The sequence below is a fragment of the Helianthus annuus genome, chromosome 17 (assembly GCF_002127325.2).
Source record: "Helianthus annuus cultivar XRQ/B chromosome 17, HanXRQr2.0-SUNRISE, whole genome shotgun sequence".
In the NCBI taxonomy this organism is placed as follows: Eukaryota; Viridiplantae; Streptophyta; class Magnoliopsida; order Asterales; family Asteraceae; genus Helianthus; species Helianthus annuus.
Window position 1 is genome coordinate 6,287,510 of NC_035449.2, and position 25,919 is coordinate 6,313,428.

Consider the following 25,919-nt stretch of genomic DNA (forward strand, 5'->3'; position numbering starts at 1 on the left):
AAACATGTTGCCAAACTTTATCAGAACAATCATCTCATTGTTACGAATTTCCAGAAAATTTTTTGTTCATGAAAGTTTAAAAAAAAAATAGAGATGTTTTTAAGATGATTGTGTCTTGGTCACATCACGACTCAATACATCGAGACGAGTCAGTTTGAAATTAACATCCTCGCACTCAGGGGCGGACCTACCCCGTGGGCGGCCGCACCCCTTGAAAAAAAAATAGTGGTATTTTCCACGAAAAATCCCGACCGCACCCCTTGGAAATTTTTGTCTGCACCCCTTAGAAAAAGTGTTAGGAATTTATATAAAAAATTATGAACACGGATTGAAACCTGACCCAATTATATAAACAAGTTAGCCCACTAACCCCTTTAATAAAACTTGAATTCATTCCATCAAGCCCAATAAGTTAATATCAATTCAAGCCCAACCCAAATACAACTTTAATTAAACAAAATTAGTCCAGTTTACAAAAAAAAAAAAAAAAAAAAAAAAAAAAAAAAAACCAATCGACTGCCAGCTTTGTGCGACTCCCGCCCTCCTTCTGCCTCACCTCACTGCCAGCAACCTGCGACACCCCCACCCCCGACGGCGATTGCAACATTCTGGCAAAGAATAGCTTAACTCCGCCACGAACATGTACATGTTTATAGTAGGGGTAGTAGGCAGGTTTATGTTACATGCCTTTTTTTATCTGTTTTTGAAAAAACTTGTTGGGTTGCAATTTATTGGTGCTTTTTATATGTTCTTGTAAAATATGGTGTAGCCAAATCATTTAGCAGGGCATTGGTAATCCAGATTCTACTGCTTAGCAACAGGGGTGCAGACGAGCTCGGCTCGAAAAAAAGCTCGAAAGAGTTGAGCTTTAGTTCGAGCCCAAGCCTAAAAACAAGCTCGTAAAATAAATATAAATGAGCCCGGGCTTCACTTATCGAGCTCGAACTGTCTCACGAGCTTGCTGTTTATAAAATTTTGAAAAATAACTAAACTATATATAAAACAATAATTATAATTAATATAAAGGAATTAGCAAATAATAAACGAGCCGAGCTTGAGCTTGAAAAATTATATACGAACCGAGCTTGAGCTTTCAAAAGTCAAACGAACTCGAACCTAGTCGGGCTCGGCTCGGCTCGATTGCACCTGAGGGTATTTGTAAATCAAGATTCTACAGTTTAGTAGTGTATTAGTGAGGTCTTGATTTTCAGGTTAAAAAAATTACAAGGAGCAAGGATGTCTATAACGCAATTTGGTTATGTGGAATATGACTTACGCAACATATAACACTAGTGGTTTGGCCCGCGTGATGCGACGGGTGTCATCGAAGCACTTTTGGTGAGCACAATCTAACTGAACATGCCTTAAACACTGATTATATTTGGAAAGGGAATCGGTAAATCTAGATTACTGCTTAGCAAGGGTATTTGTAAATCAAGATTCTACAGTTTAGTAGTGTATTACTGGGGTCTTTCAGGTTAACAAAAAGTGTCTTGATTTTCAGGTTAAAGAAAGTTGCAACAAGGAGCAAGGATGTCACTTACGCAATTTGTTTATTGGTATTTTGAAATGGTAATTGACATGGCACCATACAATATGAGAACCATTTATCTTCACTTTGTACGCTGATATGTAAATAAAGCATACAAGGGACTGTTTTTGAACCTAAAAAACGTAGAAAGCAGTGAGAATGTGACACGCGACACATGAGATTTATATAGACAAGGGTAGTTGAATCAGTAACTCTGGTTCCATCAATTTTCTAAACTTATAAAACTTTATGTACCTCACTATTTTTTTAAGTTCCACTACAAAATTGAACATTTTTTCTCTTTAAAATGTGTATGACATTGATATATTCTTTATAAAAATAACGACTATTTTTAAATGTAACCCATTGCACGTTTAACCAGTGGCGGATTAATAGATAAGGTATTTATGGTTATCATTCTGTACAATATTATCTTTGTAAATATCCCTTAAGTTACGGGATTGTATTTTCTATATAATGGAAACCCTTTCAAGGGAGAGGATCAAGGATCCTATTGTTTCATGGTATCACGAGACCAGAAACCGTAGTCCCTCTCTTTCCAGCGCCGATCACCTCTTTTTTTTTTCGGCAGCCCCCTTCGATCCCCTCTGTTCTTCCTCTGCTGCACTATTCTTTCACACCCTCTCCCTCATGGATACCAAGTTACACCCGGCCGTCACGGTCTCAAACATTAAAACCGCCATACCCGTTACCCTTGAGCTGGAAACCGGCCACTGGTCTACGTGGTCGGAACTTTTCAAACTACACTGCAAAGCCTTTCAGGTTTATGATCACCTCCTTCCTCCTGCCGCTGACACATCTAAGCCGTCGGCTGATAAAGACAAAACTACCGGTGACTCCTCGTCGGCCAAAGAACTCTGGGAGCGTCTTGATTCCATAGTTCTCCAATGGATTTATGGAACAATCTCCCAAGACCTCGTCCACACAATTATCAAGCCCGATACCACCGCTCATCAAGCATGGACTACCCTCGAAAACCTGTTTCAAGACAACAAGAGTGCTCATGCTCTTCACCTTCATCATCTCTTCACCACTAATCGTCTTGAAAATTTTTCCAATGTCTCTGCCTATTGCTAGGAGCTGAAGGTTCTATCCGATCAGCTGGCGGGTGTCGGGCACCCCGTAGACAATGATGCTCTTGTCTTACAACTTATTGCTGGCCTCACTGATCAATACGAAGGAATTGGCACGGTCCTTCAAGGTGTAACGACTCTCACTAAAATTAATACTTATTATGTTAATTTTATAAAAAGGAAACCCTAATTGAGACACCCAAGTAATTCTGCATTAACCCTAAAAATTTCAGAACAATCGGAATCAGGATCAGGGCCCCTAAAACCCAAGGGGGCTAAAACCTAGTTGACGATTATCTTAATAAATCGTTGTTTGAATTCTATTGGCCAAAACTGTTGACTCATCAGGGCTAGTCCCGTGGGGGGCAAGCCAAAGAATTATAGGTGTCCCTTACGGACCGTAAGGCTCAGGCTTACGGTCCGTATGCAGGAGCAAATTCGTGTATAAATAGCAGGCTTCGGGACTTGCTTCTGGGCACAAAAACGACGCTCAAATTCCAAATTGACGTCGAGTTATATTTCTTCTACTACCCAAACACACACACCTCGAAACGCTGCCGCAATCAGGGTAATAACTCGATCCCTATTACGATTCAACGTCCGATCGATTGTAACTATCCAACGATTGTCCGGGTGCTGCTCAAATTGAGCTTGTACTTTGATTATTCGTCGTGATTTCGACTTGAATATTTGAGTGTTGTTCGAATTCGGACTATGCTCTGTTATTTGTTGTGAATCCGACTGAATTATTAAGTATCGCACTTGTTAATCGATGTGAGGGTTTGATCTCGTGAATTGACGTAACTGCTGAATTAGTTACTAACCCGGTTGTGTGTGCGCATTGTTATTTAAATTAGATTAATCACAGGCAAATCAGTAAGGCTTAAACTCTGCTCGTAAAATCTGCAATGTGAGTCATTCTCTTTTTATCAACTGTTTTACAATACTCCAAATTATTTTCAAAAGTTATAATTACAGGGACTAAGTCGTGGATATCTTGATTTATTGGTTAGTGGGGTATTGTGCACATTACTATTTCTCCCAGTTAGGTTCATTGACCTACTAGGGAGGAACGTCACTATTAGAGTTCATTGACCTAATAGTGGTATGACCATCGTCACCATTGTGACTTGTCACCATTGTGACAGAAAGCCAGATAAAGATAAGATATGAACCATTGTAATCGCTTTTATGCTGTAATTTTATAACTAAGGGTCATTTCATAAAACCTGAATGAACTCACTCAGTATTTCCCGCTGACAAAACATTTTTCAAACGCGTTTCAGGTAATTACAGTAGATTGGAGTAAGGATTGGATCCGACACTAAAAGACTTCAAGAAGTGGCTTATTTTATTAATTAAATCAAATTAAGAAATATTGTTTTTATTAAAAGCTACATTTGTAAAACATGGAATTTATTCCATCTATTTAAATAAAATCCGGTGTTTCTAAACTCTGATATTTTCCTAACTCACGGTCCTGATGAAATTTTCGCTGCAATGTTTTTCAAAACAATCACCGGTACCACTGGACTACTCGCGACTCCCGATTCCGTCCAGGGTGGGTCAGGGGTCGTGACAGTAAAGGTGGTATCAGAGCTAAGTCACTGCTTTAAGCCTATAAGTGTTGTGATAATAATACTTAAGCTTAAATAAAAAGAGTTAGGATATTACTGTTAAATGGTAGCACAGCCGATAGCAGTTAGACTTGAACATAAGAAAAGATGCCTTAGTATAAGCTAAGCCACTTGTTTACGCAATTAGGTGTTATAATAATACCTAAGTTTAAACGGAGAATTAGAAACTTAATATTATTTGATAGCACTCTGAATAATATTTAGACTTGAACTTAAGAATTTTGCCTTAATATAAGCTTCAAAATAAAATTTCTTATATAAAGTATAAAGTAATGGATAGTGGTATGCTATAAGAATGACGGTTGGCAGGTAATAGCACTTAATTGCTATTAATTCTTGTTTATTGATATTACTTGGTTTAGAATAAAAATATGTTATGGAAATATAAATTTCCTTGATAAAAGCCCTAATAAAAGAGGCACTTTTAAAATCTTGAAAAGATACTATTTATGGGAAATGGAAAATTTTCTCCGGCAAAACTGGGTATAGAGTAGCAGACTCTCCAGCTTGTCCGGATATACTGAGATTACCTCTCCGGCGCGAATCGGATAAGATGGGGTATATAGTATGTCAAACAAGTGACAAAATTTCCCTAAATAATATCATGAGCTGATATCTGACTTATTTTGGAAATATGAATCTATTATATACATTTAACCTTATGAAAGGTATATATATTACAGTATGTGAAATATATAATATAGATATGTATATCTATAAGGAATTCCAAAAGTCGATTAAGAATAAAGCACAAGCATATGTGTCAATAATAAATATAGATTTCTTTATCAGGAATCTCTCGCATATATCTTTAATTTCGATGTCAAACATTCTTTCGTTTGATCATCTACCTCGTAACTCGTGCAACAAAATAATACTGGAAACCCATTAAGTTGGGACACCATCCAAAAATATAAGAATTACCAAAGCGTTATCATAAACTATTAACGCAAGTAAGAAACATCTAAAGTTGTGCTAATGCACCAGAAAACACATGAAACTTAAAATTTCACGTCCACAAGACATCAAAGTGTATCACGTACAATTTCAAAGGCAAGACCTTTGAAAAATATAAATTTGGGCACGATAACACCAATACTAATTCCGTCAGTAAAAGAACTCCTAATCAAAAATCGGCACTTTGCCACATGATCTTACAAACGATCAACATCTCGCTGAGGTACGTTGGAACAATATTTCACAAACATCGGTGCATAGTCTAACCTTAGTCATAATTATTAGCACTACAAAAGAAGTCATATATTTTTGCAAATCCCCTATTTCATTTCACTTCATTCGACATTCTCTGATAATGTCATTTAACAAATAGTTATCACATGAAATTCCAGATAAGAAGTTCTTATATTTCTTTCATTGCAATTATGACTTCTGCCTATAAAGAGTTGACTTTCGTGTTTCTACTTCCTCTAATAGTCATCATACCATGAGGATTTCTTTCATAATAGCAAATATTGATCTATTTCATTTCTTGGTAAATCCACACTTTACACATGCACTGTTTGTTGCGCATGTGGTTCGTTTGATTTATGAAGACCACTGGAGGGCTTCATTCCAATTTGTTATTTCTATCAAAAGTTCAAATATCGTATCACTATACTTGATCTTTGCATTTATAAACCACGTTTATTGCAAAACGTTGACTCTTTGATATCAAGTCAATAAGTTTCTTGAAAAACTCAATTTCCTTTAGCATACATGGTTTTTATTGTAACCATATCCAAAAATTTCTTATTAATACATGAACTCGTTTTGTTTACACCAAGTTCAATTGTTTGAACTTGCTCGCATTACGTATTCAATTCAAAGTCCCATATGATGGATTGAAGCCATCATATTCAAAATAGTCCCAACAAGCACTTCAATTCTCTTGAACCATAACATGCTTGTTTAGTCTTCGAATTCATCAAATCATTTCTTTGATTACGATCACCTTGGGGTGACATTTTTCACAACATTTGAAAATTGCGCTAATCTCGTTTAAATTATTTATTTTTGGTAAATATTTGTAATAAAATATTAATAAGAGTAGGTATTAATATTATTTTTAGGTATTAAGGGTATTATCAAGACAGATATTGGATAGCGTAGCCTTAGTTAGGCATGGACTGATCACCTATGCTTAAACAAGGCAGCACTAACCAATATCCAACCATGATAATAACTATTTAATGTATATAAAAGTCATCATACTTATTTAGTAAATTTCAATTATATATAAAAATATTCTTATTATATATATATAAATATATATACTTTGTACTATAAAGAGAAGACATATTTTCATAAAATAATTAAAAAGGACGAATAAAATTATCTAAATAATTGTCTAAGTATTCATGAACAAGACATATTATAAATAAATGTTCATCTTGATTAATATTTCACAACTATTAATACATCAAATGTTATTTACGCAAGCCAATATTTAAGTATGCTTGATATTAAAATAAACATTTACTAGTTTACTTTTATGATTTAAAATACCCTATTATAAAATCTTATAGTTAAACATACTTGATTTCAAAAATGATAATCGTGAGTTCTAGAATATTGGGTAAACCTATTTATAAAACATATATCATTATTACCACGGGTTTTGATATTTTAAACCTATCTATATTTATTATTCTACTTTATGATAACATAAAAGGAAAAGGTATTTAATAAATCAAAATATTACCTATCTTTAATCAAACATTTTGATTAAAAGCATCTGAATACAATTATGTATTAAGACAAAGATACACTAACTTTATTGTCCTTTCATGTATTCTTACAAATCTCCCATCACAGCACATTGAATTTCTCATATCATAATTAAATATTTAACGAATCATTTTCATGTTTTCATTTCATTTTGAACACTGTCAATCTTAAGTCTTCCTTAGGTACCAATCAAGGTAAGTTTTTTTCTGACAAAGAATTTTACTAATTCCAAAAAGTTCTTCACATTCATTCTAAAAATCTATAGACCATATATCTTTTGGCTTAAACATAATCACCTTGGAAACTATATCATTTCATCGGAATGTCTCATCTTTTGAAATAGCCAGATTCGCCTCCTTGAAACTCTCAAATTCGAAAACGATGAATTTATTCGGCCATCATTGAATTCTTTCACTCCTTACAACCACTTTGTAGCATCCGAATAAATTTATAGCCTATGCTAAACTCTATTCATACGCCATTCGGTTGATTTGTCATATTCTTGGTACAATTATGTACTCAGATTACGATACACTAAATTCTATTGTCCAGTACCATTTAAGTAAACAATATTGATGTTTGGATAATCATTAACAAATCATTTTCCATACTTCCATTCACAAATAGATATTTATCAATTCAGAATCTCCCTCAATTGATCAAAGTAAGTTCATTTCGAATATTGAATCCAATTATTTCTATAAATCATTTTTACTTTCAAAACTCATAACCCTCGAAATATCTTTTGATTCCATTCCACGATACATAACCCCAAGAAAATATCATAGTCCAAATCTCGAGGACGAGATTTTTATTAAGGTGGGGAGGATGTAACGACTCTCACTAAGATTAATACTTATTATGTTAATTTTATAAAAAGGAAACCCTAATTGAGACACCCAAGTAATTCTGCATTAACCCTAAAAATTTCAGAACAATCGGAATCAGGATCAGGGCCCCTAAAACCCAAGGGGGGTAAAACCTAGTTGACGATTATCTTAATAAATCGTTGTTTGAATTCTATTGGCCAAAACTGTTGACTCATCAGGGCTAGTCCCGTGGGGGGCAAGCCAAAGAATTATAGGTGCCCCTTACGGACCGTAAGGGCTCAGGCTTACGGTCCGTAAGCAGGAGCAAATTCGTGTATAAATAGCAGGCTTCGGGACTTGCTTCTGGGCACAAAAACGACGCTCAAATTCCAAATTGACGTCGAGTTATACTTCTTCTACTACCCAAACACACACACCTCGAAACGCTGCCGCAATCAGGGTAATAACTCGATCGCTATTACGATTCAACGTCCGATCGATTGTAACTATCCAACGATTGTCCGGGTGTTGCTCCAATTGAGCTTGTACTTTGATTATTCGTCGTGATTTCGACTTGAATATTTGAGTGCTGTTCGAATTCGGACTATGCTCTGTTATTCGTTGTGAATCCGATTGAATTATTAAGTATCGCACTTGTTAATCGATGTGAGGGTTTGATCTCGTGAATTGACGTAACTGCTGAATTAGTTACTAACCCGGTTTTGTGTGCGCATTGTTATTTAAATTAGATTAATCACAGGCAAATCAGTAAGGCTTAAACTCTGCTCGTAAAATCTGCAATGTGAGTCATTCTCTTTTTATCAACTGTTTTACAATACTCCAAATTATTTTCAAAAGTTATAATTACAGGGACTAAGTCGTGGATATCTTGATTTATTGGTTAGTGGGGTATTGTGCACATTGCTATTTCTCCCAGTTAGGTTCATTGACCTACTAGGAGGAACGTCACTATTAGAGTTCATTGACCTAATAGTGGTATGACCATCGTCACCATTGTGACTTGTCACCATTGTGACTTGTCACCATTGTGACAGAAAGCCAGATAAAGATAAGATATGAACCATTGTAATCGCTCTTATGCTATAATTTTATAACTAAGGGTCATTTCATAAAACCTGAATGAACTCACTCAGTATTTCCCGCTGACAAAACCTTTTTCAAACGCGTTTCAGGTAATTACAGTAGATTGGAGTAAGGATTGGATCCGGCACTAAAAGACTTCAAGAAGTGGCTTATTTTATTAATTAAATCAAATTAAGAAATATTGTTTTTATTAAAAGCTACCTTTGTAAAACATGGAATTTATTCCATCTATTTAAATAAAATCCGGTCTTTCTAAACTCTGATATTTTCCTAACTCACGGTCCTGATGAAATTTCCGCTGCAATGTTTTTCAAAATAATCACCGGTACCACTGGACTGCTCGCGACTCCCGATTCCGTCCAGGGTGGGTCAGGGGTCGTGACACAAGGTCAGGACCCGCTGCCATCGTTCTCTACGGCTCGGTCTAAGCTTTGCATCATCGAGTCACACAAGCAGGAGCTAGCCTTACACGCTGCCAAAACCCCCGACACGACCCTCACCACCTCCACTCGATCCGCTCCCATCACACCAGCCGACTCCTCCTCTTCCGAGCGTGGACGCGGTCATGGCAGATCCCGTGGTCGCGGACGCGGCAGGAATGGGTTTGGCAGGGGACGCTCGTCATACAACTTCTGGCCCAACCCATATCCACCATACAACTACTGGCCGCCCACTCCATATGGTTGGCCTACCAATGGGCCGGCCCAGCAGTTCCCTCCCCAATGGGCCTCGCCCCCTTGCCCCTATCCTACCACTAGCTCGTGGCCCAACACTCATAATGGATCAGGCATCTTGGGCTCCAAACCGTCACAGGCTCATAACACGGCTTATGTACCAACTGACATTGATCAGGCACTCAATGCAATGTCATTGAACCAGCAGGAGCCGACCTACTTTATGGACACCGAGGCGACAGGTAATATGTCTAACACCTCTGCTAATTTTCACTCTTTTTCTAATAATAGCATGGGACAACAAATTCTCGTCGGTGATGGCTCCACCATCCCGGTACTTGGACATGGCACCAAAACCTTACCTGCACCATTCCCTCCCCTTGCCCTTAAAAACGTCCTTTATGCTCCCAAACTACTTAAAAATTTAATCTCTGTTCGTCGGTTCACTACCGACAACTCTGTCTCTGTCGAATTTGACCCTTTTGGTTTTCTTGTGAAGGATTACAGGAGCCGGATCCCTATCCTCCGGTGCAACAGCAGCGGTAACCTCTACCCACTCGTGCTAGGACCTGGAACCACCACTTTTCCAGCCACCTTTGCTGCTGTTACCTCCACTCTATGGCACCAACGTCTTGGCCACCCAGGACGTGCACCTTTACAGTCTTTAAAGTCATCTTGTTCTGTTGATTTTTCGAATTTAAACAATAATATTTGTCATTCTTGTGTGCTTGGCAAAAGTACTAGATTACCTTTCGCCAATTCTTACACTCGTATTTTTTACCCTTTTGATCTTATTCATAGCGATTTATGGACATCCCCTGTTTTAAGTTCTGATGGTCATAGATATTATATTTTATTTATTGACGATGTCACTAATTTTCTATGGACCTACCCCTTAACAAACAAATCTCAAGTATATCATATTTTCTGTCAATTTCACAAATTAATTACCACCCAGTTTGAGCGACCTATAAAAACCTTTCAATGTGATAACGGTATGGAGTATGTAAATTCATCGTTCAAACATTTTTTGCCACTCATGGCATCCTTTTCCGTCACTCGTGTCCTCACACCTCCTCCCAAAATGGAAAGGCGGAATGCATGATCCGTACCATTAATAATATGATTCGCACCATCCTTACCCACGCCTCCTTACCTAACACTTTTTGGCATCACGCCCTAGCCACTGCAACATACCTACTAAATATTTTACCCGTCAAACTTCTCAATGACAGAACACCAACCGAAGCATTATACCAACGCGTACCCTCCTACGATCACTTACGTGTTTTCGGATGCCTTTGTTACCCTTTGTTCCCCAACACCACAATTCACAAACTTGACCCACGATCCACCCCTTGCGTCTTCTTGGGGTACCCACCAAACCACCGCGGTTACCAATGCTTCAACCTTAAAACTAAACAAATTATTATATCCCGTCATGTGGCCTTTGACGAGACTACCTTTCCGTTCGCCAACACCATTAAACCACCCCCGACCTACGACTTTCTCACCACATTTCCATCACACCTTTGGCCACATGTCCAGTCGGCTTCCACCCCAACCCAACTGCCCAACCCCGCTTCCCAGCCCAACACTTCTCAACCGGACCAAACACCTCGTCATAGCCCAGCCCACTCCCACAACTCCACTATTCCCACTTCACCTCCGGCCCAATCCCACACCACACCTCCTCACACTTCTCCTCTGGCCCACTACAACCCTCCACATACACACTCCCCAGCCCACCCTACTTCCCCGACCCAGCCAATCGGCCCGGCCAGCCCACCTCCACCTTCTGACCCGCCAACTTCCCCACCCGCATCATGTTAGAACCCCACTTTTCGTTTATGAAATAATGACCAAATATTTGCTAGAAACATAAACCTTTAAATGTACTAATATCATTAGTACATAATTTTACAAAATTTGGGCATGACCCGTCCGTAAAACGGATATACCCCTGTTTTTACCATAAACAATCTAAATACAATTCTACGATTCGTTCGACAAAATACTACCAAAAACCAAGACAACATGTTTTAGAAAAAGTATGACTACTAACAAGGTTATGCAAAATAAACAAGTATTGGACCAAAAACATTAGAACAAACTAGCCGAAGCGCTTGGTATGACATAACATGAACACGTGCTCGCTCCGATTCTCCAAGTCGCCTAAATTGAGGATTTACCTACATTCAACAACAGAGCTTTTAAAAGTTAGTCATAATATCTATTTCGCTTACAATACTAACATTTTAGTTCCATTCGCTTACATACTTTCATTTCTTTTACGCATTCGATTACCCAATTAAATGGGTAATGGCATATACTCTCATAATGAGATTCAAGCATACCACTTACGACCCGGTAACATCGGGTTAATTGCTTTCAACATAAATCTTTTGTTCTATCCGTATAACGGATTGAATCTTCATACATTCGTTATTGCATTCACGACCACCCGTTCTAAACGGATGGTACCTTATCCTTACTCGACTTGTTCAACTTGAACCGGTCGATTTGCATAGCTTATCATAACCTTCGTTAGCATAACCAAATCCGCAAGGGATTTGCTATCCATTTACTAATCACCATATTCATTATAACAAGGGTTGTTCTTCATAATTATTAACAAAATTTAAGTAAGGTTTTGTATGCAACGGAACATACCTCGATCTTGTGAGCCTTCCGATTTCTTAGTACTTGAACCTTATTCCTTCACGCCTATATCAACACATCCATTCATTCGTTTAGTACCCCAAATTTCATTCCATTATTTTCCAAATTGCACATAATTGTTCTTTCAAGCATTTCATCAAACACTTTGCGGGTTTCGCATTTTCGGGACATTTACTCATCTAACTAAAACGTGTTTTTAGGCTAGTTCTTTTAATCATTCAACAATAATCAAGCAAACCTTATTCTATATCAATTTATCTCGTGTTTATACATCATCCACAGAATTATACATCAATGATTCACATGTATGACACTACATAATCATCCTAATTCATACCACAACTTCATAAGTGGGTTTTTACTAAAATCTTTCAAATAACCTAGTATCATACATGATTCTTGTTCTAGAATGGCCGCAATTATTGCTACTATAGTCGTTCAGGTTCAACAGGCACTCAACGCCCACGTCTCCACGAATCAAATCGAAGAAGCTGAAGCTGAACCGTCTTCACCCGATAATAACCATCAAAGGAGTGAAACCAACCACGATTATGCCATACTAGCTATTCCGCTAAACCAGGTTGCTCCTAATCCTATACCTGACAGAAAACCTTATCGCAGACATTTTCCACAATGCCCCATTTATCAAAAACATCACCCAGCCAACACTTTGTGCCGCCTTTGCACTTATTGTGGACTTTATGGTCACTTAATCAACACCTGTCGGCGCTATAACCCTCAAACAAAACCACCTATGGCACCATTTAATATACTACACGTGACAACTCCATTTGACCAACAAAACACCCACCTTATGATCTAACCGTATGTCCAACCCGACGCTCCACTAATGGATCAACCGACCGTACTTTATGGCACCCATCTCGTTACTTACGATCGAGCTATTCAAGCCATTCCAGAGAACCATGATAACTAGAAGGCATGCGAACGAGCACTCATCCAGTTCCAAGACAACCAGGATGTGGTCAGTAGCACGACAACGTTCTTATGCGATGAGTCTACTTTGAATGAAACGTTTTAAGTTTCTTTGAACTAATGAAATCAAATAAAAAAATGTTTTGAAATTTCGAACACAAGTGTAACAATGTGATTTTTTGTAATACGTTTAAAATTTTAACGAGTTGTCCATTATGATTGGAACGTCACAACCCTAATCACTTTCGTAACCTGTGCCTATAGTTCGACAAATTCAAGTCTAGGGCACATGGTGACGATAAATTTTTTTTTCTGCTTCCGACCTTAAAATTTGATTTTATAAAAATAATAAAAAAAATATATGATAAATATTTTCAGTAAAATTCACCACTTTAGATTGAAAATATTTTCTTGAAACATAACGAAAATATTTTTCTAAATTTTGTACATGAACAATTTAATACCAATGTCCTACACTTGGTAAAGTGTAAAAATAGTTAACAAAACGAAATGAACGTGAGTTAAGTTAACAAAACTATGGTTTCCTTATTTTACCTTAGGACCCTTCAACTTTTGTCTGAATCGCAATTATTGCCTGACTGGTGGGAGTGTAAATCAATGTTGCTACGTCATCTCCTCCGCCATTCGACTTCATGTTTAGTTTTCCCTCATTAACGACTTTACCTGCTGCTCTCACTTCGTATCCTTGACGTTCGCACTAACGCCAATCGGTACAATTATCAACTCTTAATCAGTACCGTTGATAGCTTATGTCGTTGTCACGTTACTATTATCGTCGTTTTCAACCTTTACTTGGACATTTTTATGTATCTCCATGTTATGTTTTATTTCTATTTCATGTTGTTACAGTTTCACATCATCATTCATCACGGCTTACCTTCTCTATAGTTTATGTGATGTAGGTATTGTCTCACTTTTTCATAGATCGACCTTTCCCTCATAACTATGGATGTAGGTACTGCCACCATTTAGTCGCACCCTTTTTGGGTTCGAGACTCATACAATGGTTGTTTATGGTTATTTAATTAGAAGTTGGTTTGAGTCGTCAATCATGATTTGAATAACGATGTTGATGAAAATTTGATAGGGACATGGTGGATACGTCGCTGGTACTTCCTATATATAAGTGTGTCTGTCAAATTTTCAAAAGCAGCGTTAAACTAATCATGAGAGTTTTAGTTAGTTTGTTTTGGTTTTGTGATTGGAGAATTCAAATTCTATGATTTCACTCATTCAACTCAAATTGTGGCATTTTATGATAATTTGTTTTTCAAGATCCCAAGTTGTGACACGAATTGCAGTTGGGCATCACATATATACCTCACAGCTCAGTTGTAAACCCTCTCGCGTTACAAGTCATCTTTGTGACGTGATTTTCTCTTTAGCTGCAATACATCTTTGATACGCCAATTTTGGGCTTCGAGATCGTATAGGTCAAAGAGTTTACGATCGGCTACCTTATACATAACGTTTTTCATTACTACATCACTGGCATCAAAAGCGATTCCTCTAGTTGGGTATGTAACCCTTGTCAGGACGCTACCGCCTCATAAGTTTACACCTATTGTTATATCCTAGTTTGGGCGCATTCTGAGCAACGTCAGGATTTGTGTTTAACACTTGTTACCTGATATTCCTAAGGCTCAATCCGATCTTAAGATTCGAGTTCCTTAACGCTACTGCCAAATCAAATCGATATCGTTTAAGTTTATGGAAGACCCTACCTTCATCCTATACGAGCTGGTTCTCCTAATTTCGGGACGAAATTCCCAAAAGTTGGGGAGACTGTAACATCCGTCAAAATCGGACCTCCGAAATCCGACCGGATTTCAAAATCTAACCCTTTTCAGGTAAATAAATATAAGTATTTCTAAATATATATATATATATATATATATATATATATATATATATATATATATATATATATATATATATATATAAATTTCAATGGTATACTATTAGATTAAACCGTCACATTTTTCGTTGGTTTAAATCCGAGATAAAACGGAGGTTTATAAGCGAAACTCGATTAGTTTGGTTAATAACTTTAAGGGAAATAATTAACTACGTTAAAAATGGTTGTTAAATCAAGTTTGAAACTTAAAAGGGTTGAAACTGTCAAAACCTCAAAGTTATAAGTTAAGAGGTTGCTTTGCAATTAATAGAAACCTATATATTAAAAACAAGTTAACTAACTAGGTTAGTTAGTTGTATGTAAGAAGTATGTTAACTAAGTAGGTTATCTAAGTTAGTCCAGTTAGTAACTCTAACAAACTACGGGGACTGAAAGTGTAAATAACTGAAAGAGTTTTTAGAAAACGAAATAAAAGAAACGCAGGGAACAAGACTCGAACCCGCCCCACTTGAGTAAACAAGTCACGCGCGAACCACCTGAGCTACACATGTTTTTATGTTTAAACCCTAGCGCAGTTGAATTTAAACCTATCTTCAGATCGAACTGTATTTCTTCTTCCCTTTAGCTGTTATGCGAACCGAAGGGATTGTGGTGATTCGTAACGTTTGGTTAACGTATGGACTCCAAAATTAATACCAGTAAACTCGTAATTAAGAGGATTAATGATTTCGCTTCATGAATCATATCCTAACCATCCGAAACCAAGGTGAATAATAAGAAATTTGTTTACCATGGAAGCTCTTTGAAGAACGATTTGGGATTTTCTTCAACTCGTAGAATTGACCTGCAAATCTTATACCATTTTAATCCTCTGTAAAAACCATACAAAACCCCACTGAAATTTCTCCATTTCATCACCTCTGCGTCATGAATTTAATCGAAGAACATTCTAGGGCTTGTAACTTGTGCGGACGATATCTCCTTCAATTCTCAACCTTTTCAGGTGATTCCAAAGCCCAACTTGCTTATTTTTTCGTGTCTACAAAAGCCCTCTATCAATTTCAGTGATAGAAGGCTAATTTATCCGAATTTAATTTTAGTTGAAATTAGGGTTCTTCATGCATAAAATTTGGGGCTTTTATATTTAGACTTGTGTTTTGATGAAATTGAAAGTATAATACTGTTATATATCATACTAATATATTGTGTGTAAAGTTTGGGAATTTTTAGATATCAATTGGAATTTTGGTGAATTATTTATGTTTTAACCATTAGATAAATCAAATAAAAATACAAGATAATCTCAAATAAACTAAATAAATATTTTTATTGTTTTTTTTCAGCCTATATAAACACCAGGGAATTTTTATAAAATTGTTCCTTAATTTTTGGAGGATTCATGAATATAATTTGGATATATATATATATATATATATATATATATAATGTTTTAATTATTTAAAAATACAAAGATTGTTGCAAATAAATTTTGATTAAAGTTTCTACTGATTTTTTTTTCCTGATTGTATAATTGTTATATTTCTAGATTATTTTTAGAGTTTTCTTTGGTAACTATTATGCGATTTAAGAATTGGTGAAATTGTTATACAAATAATTCTCATTATAAAATTAAAATATGTAACAATCAATAAATCTATTTTATAGATGATAATTAGATGAGTTGATGAACTTATTTAATTATTGGCTTGATCAAATATTTGGAAATCACTAAAATGGTAATTTTAGGATTTTGTTATTTTAATATATTCTAAAATCATATAATTATTGATTTGGGTATTTTTGGTTGAATAAATATAATTTGATATAATTCTAAGTCCCCAAATAGGAGAACCTAATTTCCTAAAATCAATAGGTTATCCTTACGTTTAGTATTTCGTTTATTTACATTGCGGTTATTATTTAGATATAAACCGTTCCTTTTTGTGCGATGCATTCTCGTGGATTAACTCTTCGCAACCTGTGAGTAATTTCTTCCACTTTCCCCTTTTTAACTTTTTCAAATTTTGGGGTGCATCACGTTACACTTTTCGATTTACTTAACATGCTATGATCAAGTGTTATTATGTGAACGTCTTATGTGTATTCTATTATTCTATATGCTATCTGATGTCAAGTCTATTGCATGCTATTATTCTAGTGGATCCACACGGCTGACTAGGTTCCCCACGGCCATGGGTTGTAGCCTAGTATCGCCAACAGTATTAGACTCGCTCCTCGGGGCTTGAGCCTAATGCACGCTATTATCAGGAGTCTATTTATTTTGGTTGTTTGTGTTGTTATTGATGGTGTATTCTTGTTTGGTAAATTTGGATTTATGGATATGTTTGCTATGTTGATGATATGACACACTAACCTTGAGGTGCATGTTAAAAATATTTCTTTTAAAGAATTAAATATAAAAGTGTTTTCTATAAAACGGAGGAAATTATTCACCAACTTATTTGTTGACCCAAAAATATATTTTTCTAACGTGGTGCAGGTTTTCAAAGTTGATGTTCAAGTGATGTGGACACATAGCATGGGCCTTAGGAAAATAAATTGAAATCTTGATATGTTTGTATTGAACAATGTATGAACAATTTTGATTATTATATGATATGTGACTATTTAAATGGATATGCTTTAAATCTTGAAACAATAATTAGTTGTCATGAGCTATGGGCAATCATCATGCCCCGTACCTTTCCGCTGCGGGTCGGGGTGTGACAGATTGGTATCAGAGCCAATGACTATAGGGAATTAAGATAGGTTATTAGACTCTTAGACTTAGTCTATAGTCGATCAGGTACCTTATGTGCTTCTTGTTTGATTGTCTCAGCTAAAAAAATATTTAAAGTGCCCATGATTTAAATTTTCTAATGTCACCCACATATGCATGTGAGCACATCAAAATGTTATATGCTATGTATTATATGCCATAAATGATAACATGTACCTTATTATTAAACTATAGTTTTATTATTTCTTTTTCCATGTCATGTCGCACACACCTTATACTATATGCAAATAATCAATATTCTAATTCTTATTCCTATATGTCTAAAGTCTTGAATCAATTCATCTTCTTTAATACATTTCAATTATTCATGAGTTTGGTTTCATTTCATTTTTGAGTTTTCAAATTTCAATTGATATTTCACTCTCGTCAAAGTGAGTTCTTGTGACGGACATGTAGTAACTGGAAGGGTTACGTACCGGTAGTCGGGACGTCCTGTCTAGGCTGGCATTCGTATAAATCCAATTAATGGACCAGTTTGCCTACCTGGGGACTAACGATGAGAGTACCGATACCTATTAGGCCAAAGCATGTCACACCAAACGTCACGTGAACTAACAACACTTTGATATGTCAAATGTGTCCGTGTTAATTCATGGATACTATCTTAAACATCGTTTTACAGCACCCCAAAACTCGAGTTATTTATTGATTCACGATTTTCTTCGGGTTAAGTTGTACGTCAATGGGTAGACATATGAGGACCATGCGAAAGCTCGGTAATTGCGGGTGCACACGTAATTACGAAAGTGACGCACAGAAGTCATATTAAACCCTATGATGTGCCAAACCTATGATTTTCAATATTTTATGATGAAATTTTATTTTGTCATAAGTTTTATTATTTTATCTTATTCCATGTGGTTAGTATATTGTTTCATATATAAACCACCGGAATAAATCCTTAAATATTCCACGAGATTCTAATGAATTTTCTTTAAACAAATCACCTTATATATTGTACGTTGTCGAAGGGTTCTACTTTTGCTACCCTTTGATACTCCATAATATTTTCATTAGATTTGTATGCTTGAATCATGGGATTTTCCCTAAGTTCCATGATTTCACAAATCTTTGAATCCTAACCATCTGACCATCAATTCTCATTATGGGCTATACATCTTACTTAAGTTGTCCCTCACAGATGTCGCCCTATCATCGTCGTCGTCGTCAACCGAGGATCTCCAACCGTCGAATGGCAACTTTGATAGCTGAACAAATGGCCGCAATTATTGCTACTATAGTCGTTCAGGTTCAACAGGCACTCAACGCCCACGTCTCCACGAATCAAATCGAAGAAGCTGAAGCTGAACCGTCTTCACCCGATAATAACCATCAAAGGAGTGAAACCAACCACGATTATGCCATACTAGCTATTCCGCTAAACCAGGTTGCTCCTAATCCTATACCTGACAGAAAACCTTATCGCAGACATTTTCCACAATGCCCCACTTATCAAAAACATCACCCAGCCAACACTTTGTGCCGCCTTTGCACTTATTGTGGACTTTATGGTCACTTAATCAACACCTGTCGGCGCTATAACCCTCAAACAAAACCACCTATGGCACCATTTAATATACTACACGTGACAACTCCATTTGACCAACAAAACACCCACCTTATGATCTAACCGTATGTCCAACCCGACGCTCCACTAATGGATCAACCGACCGTACTTTATGGCACCCATCTCGTTACTTACGATCGAGCTATTCAAGCCATTCCAGAGAACCATGATAACTAGAAGGCATGCGAACGAGCACTCATCCAGTTCCAAGACAACCAGGATGTGGTCAGTAGCACGACAACGTTCTTATGCGATGAGTCTACTTTGAATGAAACGTTTTAAGTTTCTTTGAACTAATGAAATCAAATAAAAAAATGTTTTGAAATTTCGAACACAAGTGTAACAATGTGATTTTTTGTAATACGTTTAAAATTTTAACGAGTTGTCCATTATGATTGGAACGTCACAACCCTAATCACTTTCGTAACCTGTGCCTATAGTTTGACAAATTCAAGTCTAGGGCACATGGTGACGATAAATTTTTTTTTCTGCTTCCGACCTTAAAATTTGATTTTATAAAAATAATAAAAAAAATATATGATAAATATTTTCAGTAAAATTCACCACTTTAGATTGAAAATATTTTCTTGAAACATAACGAAAATATTTTTCTAAATTTTGTACATGAACAATTTAATACCAATGTCCTACACTTGGTAAAGTGTAAAAATAGTTAACAAAACGAAATGAACGTGAGTTAAGTTAACAAAACTATGGTTTCCTTATTTTACCTTAGGACCCTTCAACTTTTGTCTGAATCGCAATTATTGCCTGACTGGTGGGAGTGTAAATCAATGTTGCTACGTCATCTCCTCCGCCATTCGACTTCATGTTTAGTTTTCCCTCATTAACGACTTTACCTGCTGCTCTCACTTCGTATCCTTGACGTTCGCACTAACGCCAATCGGTACAATTATCAACTCTTAATCAGTACCGTTGATAGCTTATGTCGTTGTCACGTTACTATTATCGTCGTTTTCAACCTTTACTTGGACATTTTTATGTATCTCCATGTTATGTTTTATTTCTATTTCATGTTGTTACAGTTTCACATCATCATTCATCACGGCTTACCTTCTCTATAGTTTATGTGATGTAGGTATTGTCTCACTTTTTCATAGATCGACCTTTCCCTCATAACTATGGATGTAGGTACTGCCACCATTTAGTCGCACCCTTTTTGGGTTCGAGACTCATACAATGGTTGTTTATGGTTATTTAATTAGAAGTTGGTTTGAGTCGTCAATCATGATTTGAATAACGATGTTGATGAAAATTTGATAGGGACATGGTGGATACGCCGCTGGTACTTCCTATATATAAGTGTGTCTGTCAAATTTTCAAAAGCAGCGTTAAACTAATCATGAGAGTTTTAGTTAGTTTGTTTTGGTTTTGTGATTGGAGAATTCAAATTCTATGATTTCACTCATTCAACTCAAATTGTGGCATTTTATGATAATTTGTTTTTCAAGATCCCAAGTTGTGACACGAATTGCAGTTGGGCATCACATATATACCTCACAGCTCAGTTGTAAACCCTCTCGCGTTACAAGTCATCTTTGTGACGTGATTTTCTCTTTAGCTGCAATACATCTTTGATACGCCAATTTTGGGCTTCGAGATCGTATAGGTCAAAGAGTTTACGATCGGCTACCTTATACATAACGTTTTTCATTACTACATCACTGGCATCAAAAGCGATTCCTCTAGTTGGGTATGTAACCCTTGTCAGGACGCTACCGCCTCATAAGTTTACACCTATTGTTATATCCTAGTTTGGGCGCACTCTGAGCAACGTCAGGATTTGTGTTTAACACTTGTTACCTGATATTCCTAAGGCTCAATCCGATCTTAAGATTCGAGTTCCTTAACGCTACTGCCAAATCAAATCGATATCGTTTAAGTTTATGGAAGACCCTACCTTCATCCTATACGAGCTGGTTCTCCTAATTTCGGGACGAAATTCCCAAAAGTTGGGGAGACTGTAACATCCGTCAAAATCGGACCTCCGAAATCCGACCGGATTTCAAAATCTAACCCTTTTCAGGTAAATAAATATAAGTATTTCTAAATATATATATATATATATATATATATATATATATATAAATTTCAATGGTATACTACTAGATTAAACCGTCACATTTTTCGTTGGTTTAAATCCGAGATAAAACGGAGGTTTATAAGCGAAACTCGATTAGTTTGGTTAATAACTTTAAGGGAAATAATTAACTACGTTAAAAATGGTTGTTAAATCAAGTTTGAAACTTAAAAGGGTTGAAACTGTCAAAACCTCAAAGTTATAAGTTAAGAGGTTGCTTTGCAATTAATAGAAACCTATATATTAAAAACAAGTTAACTAACTAGGTTAGTTAGTTGTATGTAAGAAGTATGTTAACTAAGTAGGTTATCTAAGTTAGTCCAGTTAGTAACTCTAACAAACTACGGGGACTGAAAGTGTAAATAACTGAAAGAGTTTTTAGAAAACGAAATAAAAGAAACGCAGGGAACAAGACTCGAACCCGCCCCACTTGAGTAAACAAGTCACGCGCGAACCACCTGAGCTACACATGTTTTTATGTTTAAACCCTAGCGCAGTTGAATTTAAACCTATCTTCAGATCGAACTGTATTTCTTCTTCCCTTTAGCTGTTATGCGAACCGAAGGGATTGTGGTGATTCGTAACGTTTGGTTAACGTATGGACTCCAAAATTAATACCAGTAAACTCGTAATTAAGAGGAGTAATGATTTCGCTTCATGAATCATATCCTAACCATCCGAAACCAAGGTGAATAATAAGAAATTTGTTTACCATGGAAGCTCTTTGAAGAACGATTTGGGATTTTCTTCAACTCGTAGAATTGACCTGCAAATCTTATACCATTTTAATCCTCTGTAAAAACCATACAAAACCCCACTGAAATTTCTCCATTTCATCACCTCTGCGTCATGAATTTAATCGAAGAACATTCTAGGGCTTGTAACTTGTGCGGACGATATCTCCTTCAATTCTCAACCTTTTCAGGTGATTCCAAAGCCCAACTTGCTTATTTTTTCGTGTCTACAAAAGCCCTCTATCAATTTCAGTGATAGAAGGCTAATTTATCCGAATTTAATTTTAGTTGAAATTAGGGTTCTTCATGCATAAAATTTGGGGCTTTTATATTTAGACTTGTGTTTTGATGAAATTGAAAGTATAATACTGTTATATATCATACTAATATATTGTGTGTAAAGTTTGGGAATTTTTAGATATCAATTGGAATTTTGGTGAATTATTTATGTTTTAACCATTAGATAAATCAAATAAAAATACAAGATAATCTCAAATAAACTAAATAAATATTTTTATTGTTTTTTTTCAGCCTATATAAACACCAGGGAATTTTTATAAAATTGTTCCTTAATTTTTGGAGGATTCATGAATATAATTTGGATATATATATATATATATATATATATATATATATATAATGTTTTAATTATTTAAAAATACAAAGATTGTTGCAAATAAATTTTGATTAAAGTTTCTACTGATTTTTTTTCCTGATTGTATAATTGTTATATTTCTAGATTATTTTTAGAGTTTTCTTTGGTAACTATTATGCGATTTAAGAATTGGTGAAATTGTTATACAAATAATTCTCATTATAAAATTAAAATATGTAACAATCAATAAATCTATTTTATAGATGATAATTAGATGAGTTGATGAACTTATTTAATTATTGGCTTGATCAAATATTTGGAAATCATTAAAATGGTAATTTTAGGATTTTGTTATTTTAATATATTCTAAAATCATATAATTATTGATTTGGGTATTTTTGGTTGAATAAATATAATTTGATATAATTCTAAGTCCCCAAATAGGAGAACCTAATTTCCTAAAATCAATAGGTTATCCTTACGTTTAGTATTTCGTTTATTTACATTGCGGTTATTATTTAGATATAAACCGTTCCTTTTTGTGCGATGCATTCTCGTGGATTAACTCTTCGCAACCTGTGAGTAATTTCTTCCACTTTCCCCTTTTTAACTTTTTCAAATTTTGGGGTGCATCACGTTACACTTTTCGATTTACTTAACATGCTATGATCAAGTGTTATTATGTGAACGTCTTATGTGTATTCTATTATTCTATATGCTATCTGATGTCAAGTCTATTGCATGCTATTATTCTAGTGGATCCACACGGCTGACTAGGTTCCCCACGGCCATGGGTTGTAGCCTAGTATCGCCAACAGTATTAGACTCGCTCCTCGGGGCTTGAGCCTAATGCACGCTATTATCAGGAGTCTATTTATTTTGGTTGTTTGTGTTGTTATTGATGGTGTATTCTTGTTTGGTAAATTTGGATTTATGGATATGTTTGCTATGTTGATGATATGACACACTAACCTTGAGGTGCATGTTAAAAATATTTCTTTTAAAGAATTAAATATAAAAGTGTTTTCTATAAAACGGAGGAAATTATTCACCAACTTATTTGTTGACCCAAAAATATATTTTTCTAACGTGGTGCAGGTTTTCAAAGTTGATGTTCAAGTGATGTGGACACATAGCATGGGCCTTAGGAAAATAAATTGAAATCTTGATATGTTTGTATTGAACAATGTATGAACAATTTTGATTATTATATGATATGTGACTATTTAAATGGATATGCTTTAAATCTTGAAACAATAATTAGTTGTCATGAGCTATGGGCAATCATCATGCCCCGTACCTTTCCGCTGCGGGTCGGGGTGTGACAGATTGGTATCAGAGCCAATGACTATAGGGAATTAAGATAGGTTATTAGACTCTTAGACTTAGTCTATAGTCGATCAGGTACCTTATGTGCTTCTTGTTTGATTGTCTCAGCTAAAAAAATATTTAAAGTGCCCATGATTTAAATTTTCTAATGTCACCCACATATGCATGTGAGCACATCAAAATGTTATATGCTATGTATTATATGCCATAAATGATAACATGTACCTTATTATTAAACTATAGTTTTATTATTTCTTTTTCCATGTCATGTCGCACACACCTTATACTATATGCAAATAATCAATATTCTAATTCTTATTCCTATATGTCTAAAGTCTTGAATCAATTCATCTTCTTTAATACATTTCAATTATTCATGAGTTTGGTTTCATTTCATTTTTGAGTTTTCAAATTTCAATTGATATTTCACTCTCGTCAAAGTGAGTTCTTGTGACGGACATGTAGTAACTGGAAGGGTTACGTACCGGTAGTCGGGACGTCCTGTCTAGGCTGGCATTCGTATAAATCCAATTAATGGACCAGTTTGCCTACCTGGGGACTAACGATGAGAGTACCGATACCTATTAGGCCAAAGCATGTCACACCAAACGTCACGTGAACTAACAACACTTTGATATGTCAAATGTGTCCGTGTTAATTCATGGATACTATCTTAAACATCGTTTTACAGCACCCCAAAACTCGAGTTATTTATTGATTCACGATTTTCTTCGGGTTAAGTTGTACGTCAATGGGTAGACATATGAGGACCATGCGAAAGCTCGGTAATTGCGGGTGCACACGTAATTACGAAAGTGACGCACAGAAGTCATATTAAACCCTATGATGTGCCAAACCTATGATTTTCAATATTTTATGATGAAATTTTATTTTGTCATAAGTTTTATTATTTTATCTTATTCCATGTGGTTAGTATATTGTTTCATATATAAACCACCGGAATAAATCCTTAAATATTCCACGAGATTCTAATGAATTTTCTTTAAACAAATCACCTTATATATTGTACGTTGTCGAAGGGTTCTACTTTTGCTACCCTTTGATACTCCATAATATTTTCATTAGATTTGTATGCTTGAATCATGGGATTTTCCCTAAGTTCCATGATTTCACAAATCTTTGAATCCTAACCATCTGACCATCAATTCTCATTATGGGCTATACATCTTACTTAAGTTGTCCCTCACAGATGTCGCCCTATCATCGTCGTCGTCGTCAACCGAGGATCTCCAACCGTCGAATGGCAACTTTGATAGCTGAACAAATGGCCGCAATTATTGCTACTATAGTCGTTCAGGTTCAACAGGCACTCAACGCCCACGTCTCCACGAATCAAATCGAAGAAGCTGAAGCTGAACCGTCTTCACCCGATAATAACCATCAAAGGAGTGAAACCAACCACGATTATGCCATACTAGCTATTCCGCTAAACCAGGTTGCTCCTAATCCTATACCTGACAGAAAACCTTATCGCAGACATTTTCCACAATGCCCCACTTATCAAAAACATCACCCAGCCAACACTTTGTGCCGCCTTTGCACTTATTGTGGACTTTATGGTCACTTAATCAACACCTGTCGGCGCTATAACCCTCAAACAAAACCACCTATGGCACCATTTAATATACTACACGTGACAACTCCATTTGACCAACAAAACACCCACCTTATGATCTAACCGTATGTCCAACCCGACGCT

At 35.9% G+C, this 25,919-nt stretch overlaps 1 protein-coding gene and 2 long non-coding RNA genes across 3 annotated transcripts; all 3 read left to right on the forward strand.

Moving 5' to 3' along the window:
- The first annotated feature begins 2,182 nt into the window (after positions 1-2,182).
- LOC110923626 lies at positions 2,183-2,629 on the forward strand. The gene has a single exon (XM_022167696.1). It carries the CDS (start codon positions 2,183-2,185, stop codon positions 2,627-2,629), a length of 447 nt encoding a protein of 148 aa, XP_022023388.1.
- Positions 2,630-15,729: 13,100 nt separating this feature from the next.
- Positions 15,730-17,731, forward strand: LOC110925848. Its single transcript, XR_002584783.2, has 3 exons — positions 15,730-16,076; positions 16,998-17,053; positions 17,574-17,731. It is a non-coding gene; the product is annotated as an uncharacterized LOC110925848 (long non-coding RNA).
- A 4,401-nt stretch (positions 17,732-22,132) lies between these two features.
- On the forward strand, positions 22,133-24,126 carry LOC110925720. The gene is made up of 3 exons (XR_002584689.2): positions 22,133-22,466; positions 23,393-23,448; positions 23,969-24,126. It is a non-coding gene; the product is annotated as an uncharacterized LOC110925720 (long non-coding RNA).
- Positions 24,127-25,919: the final 1,793 nt, after the last annotated feature.

Coding starts and splice junctions, on each gene's coding strand:
- LOC110923626 (XM_022167696.1), top strand. CDS start 2,183: ATGGATACCAAGTTACACCCGGCCGTCACGGTCTCAAACATTAAAACC.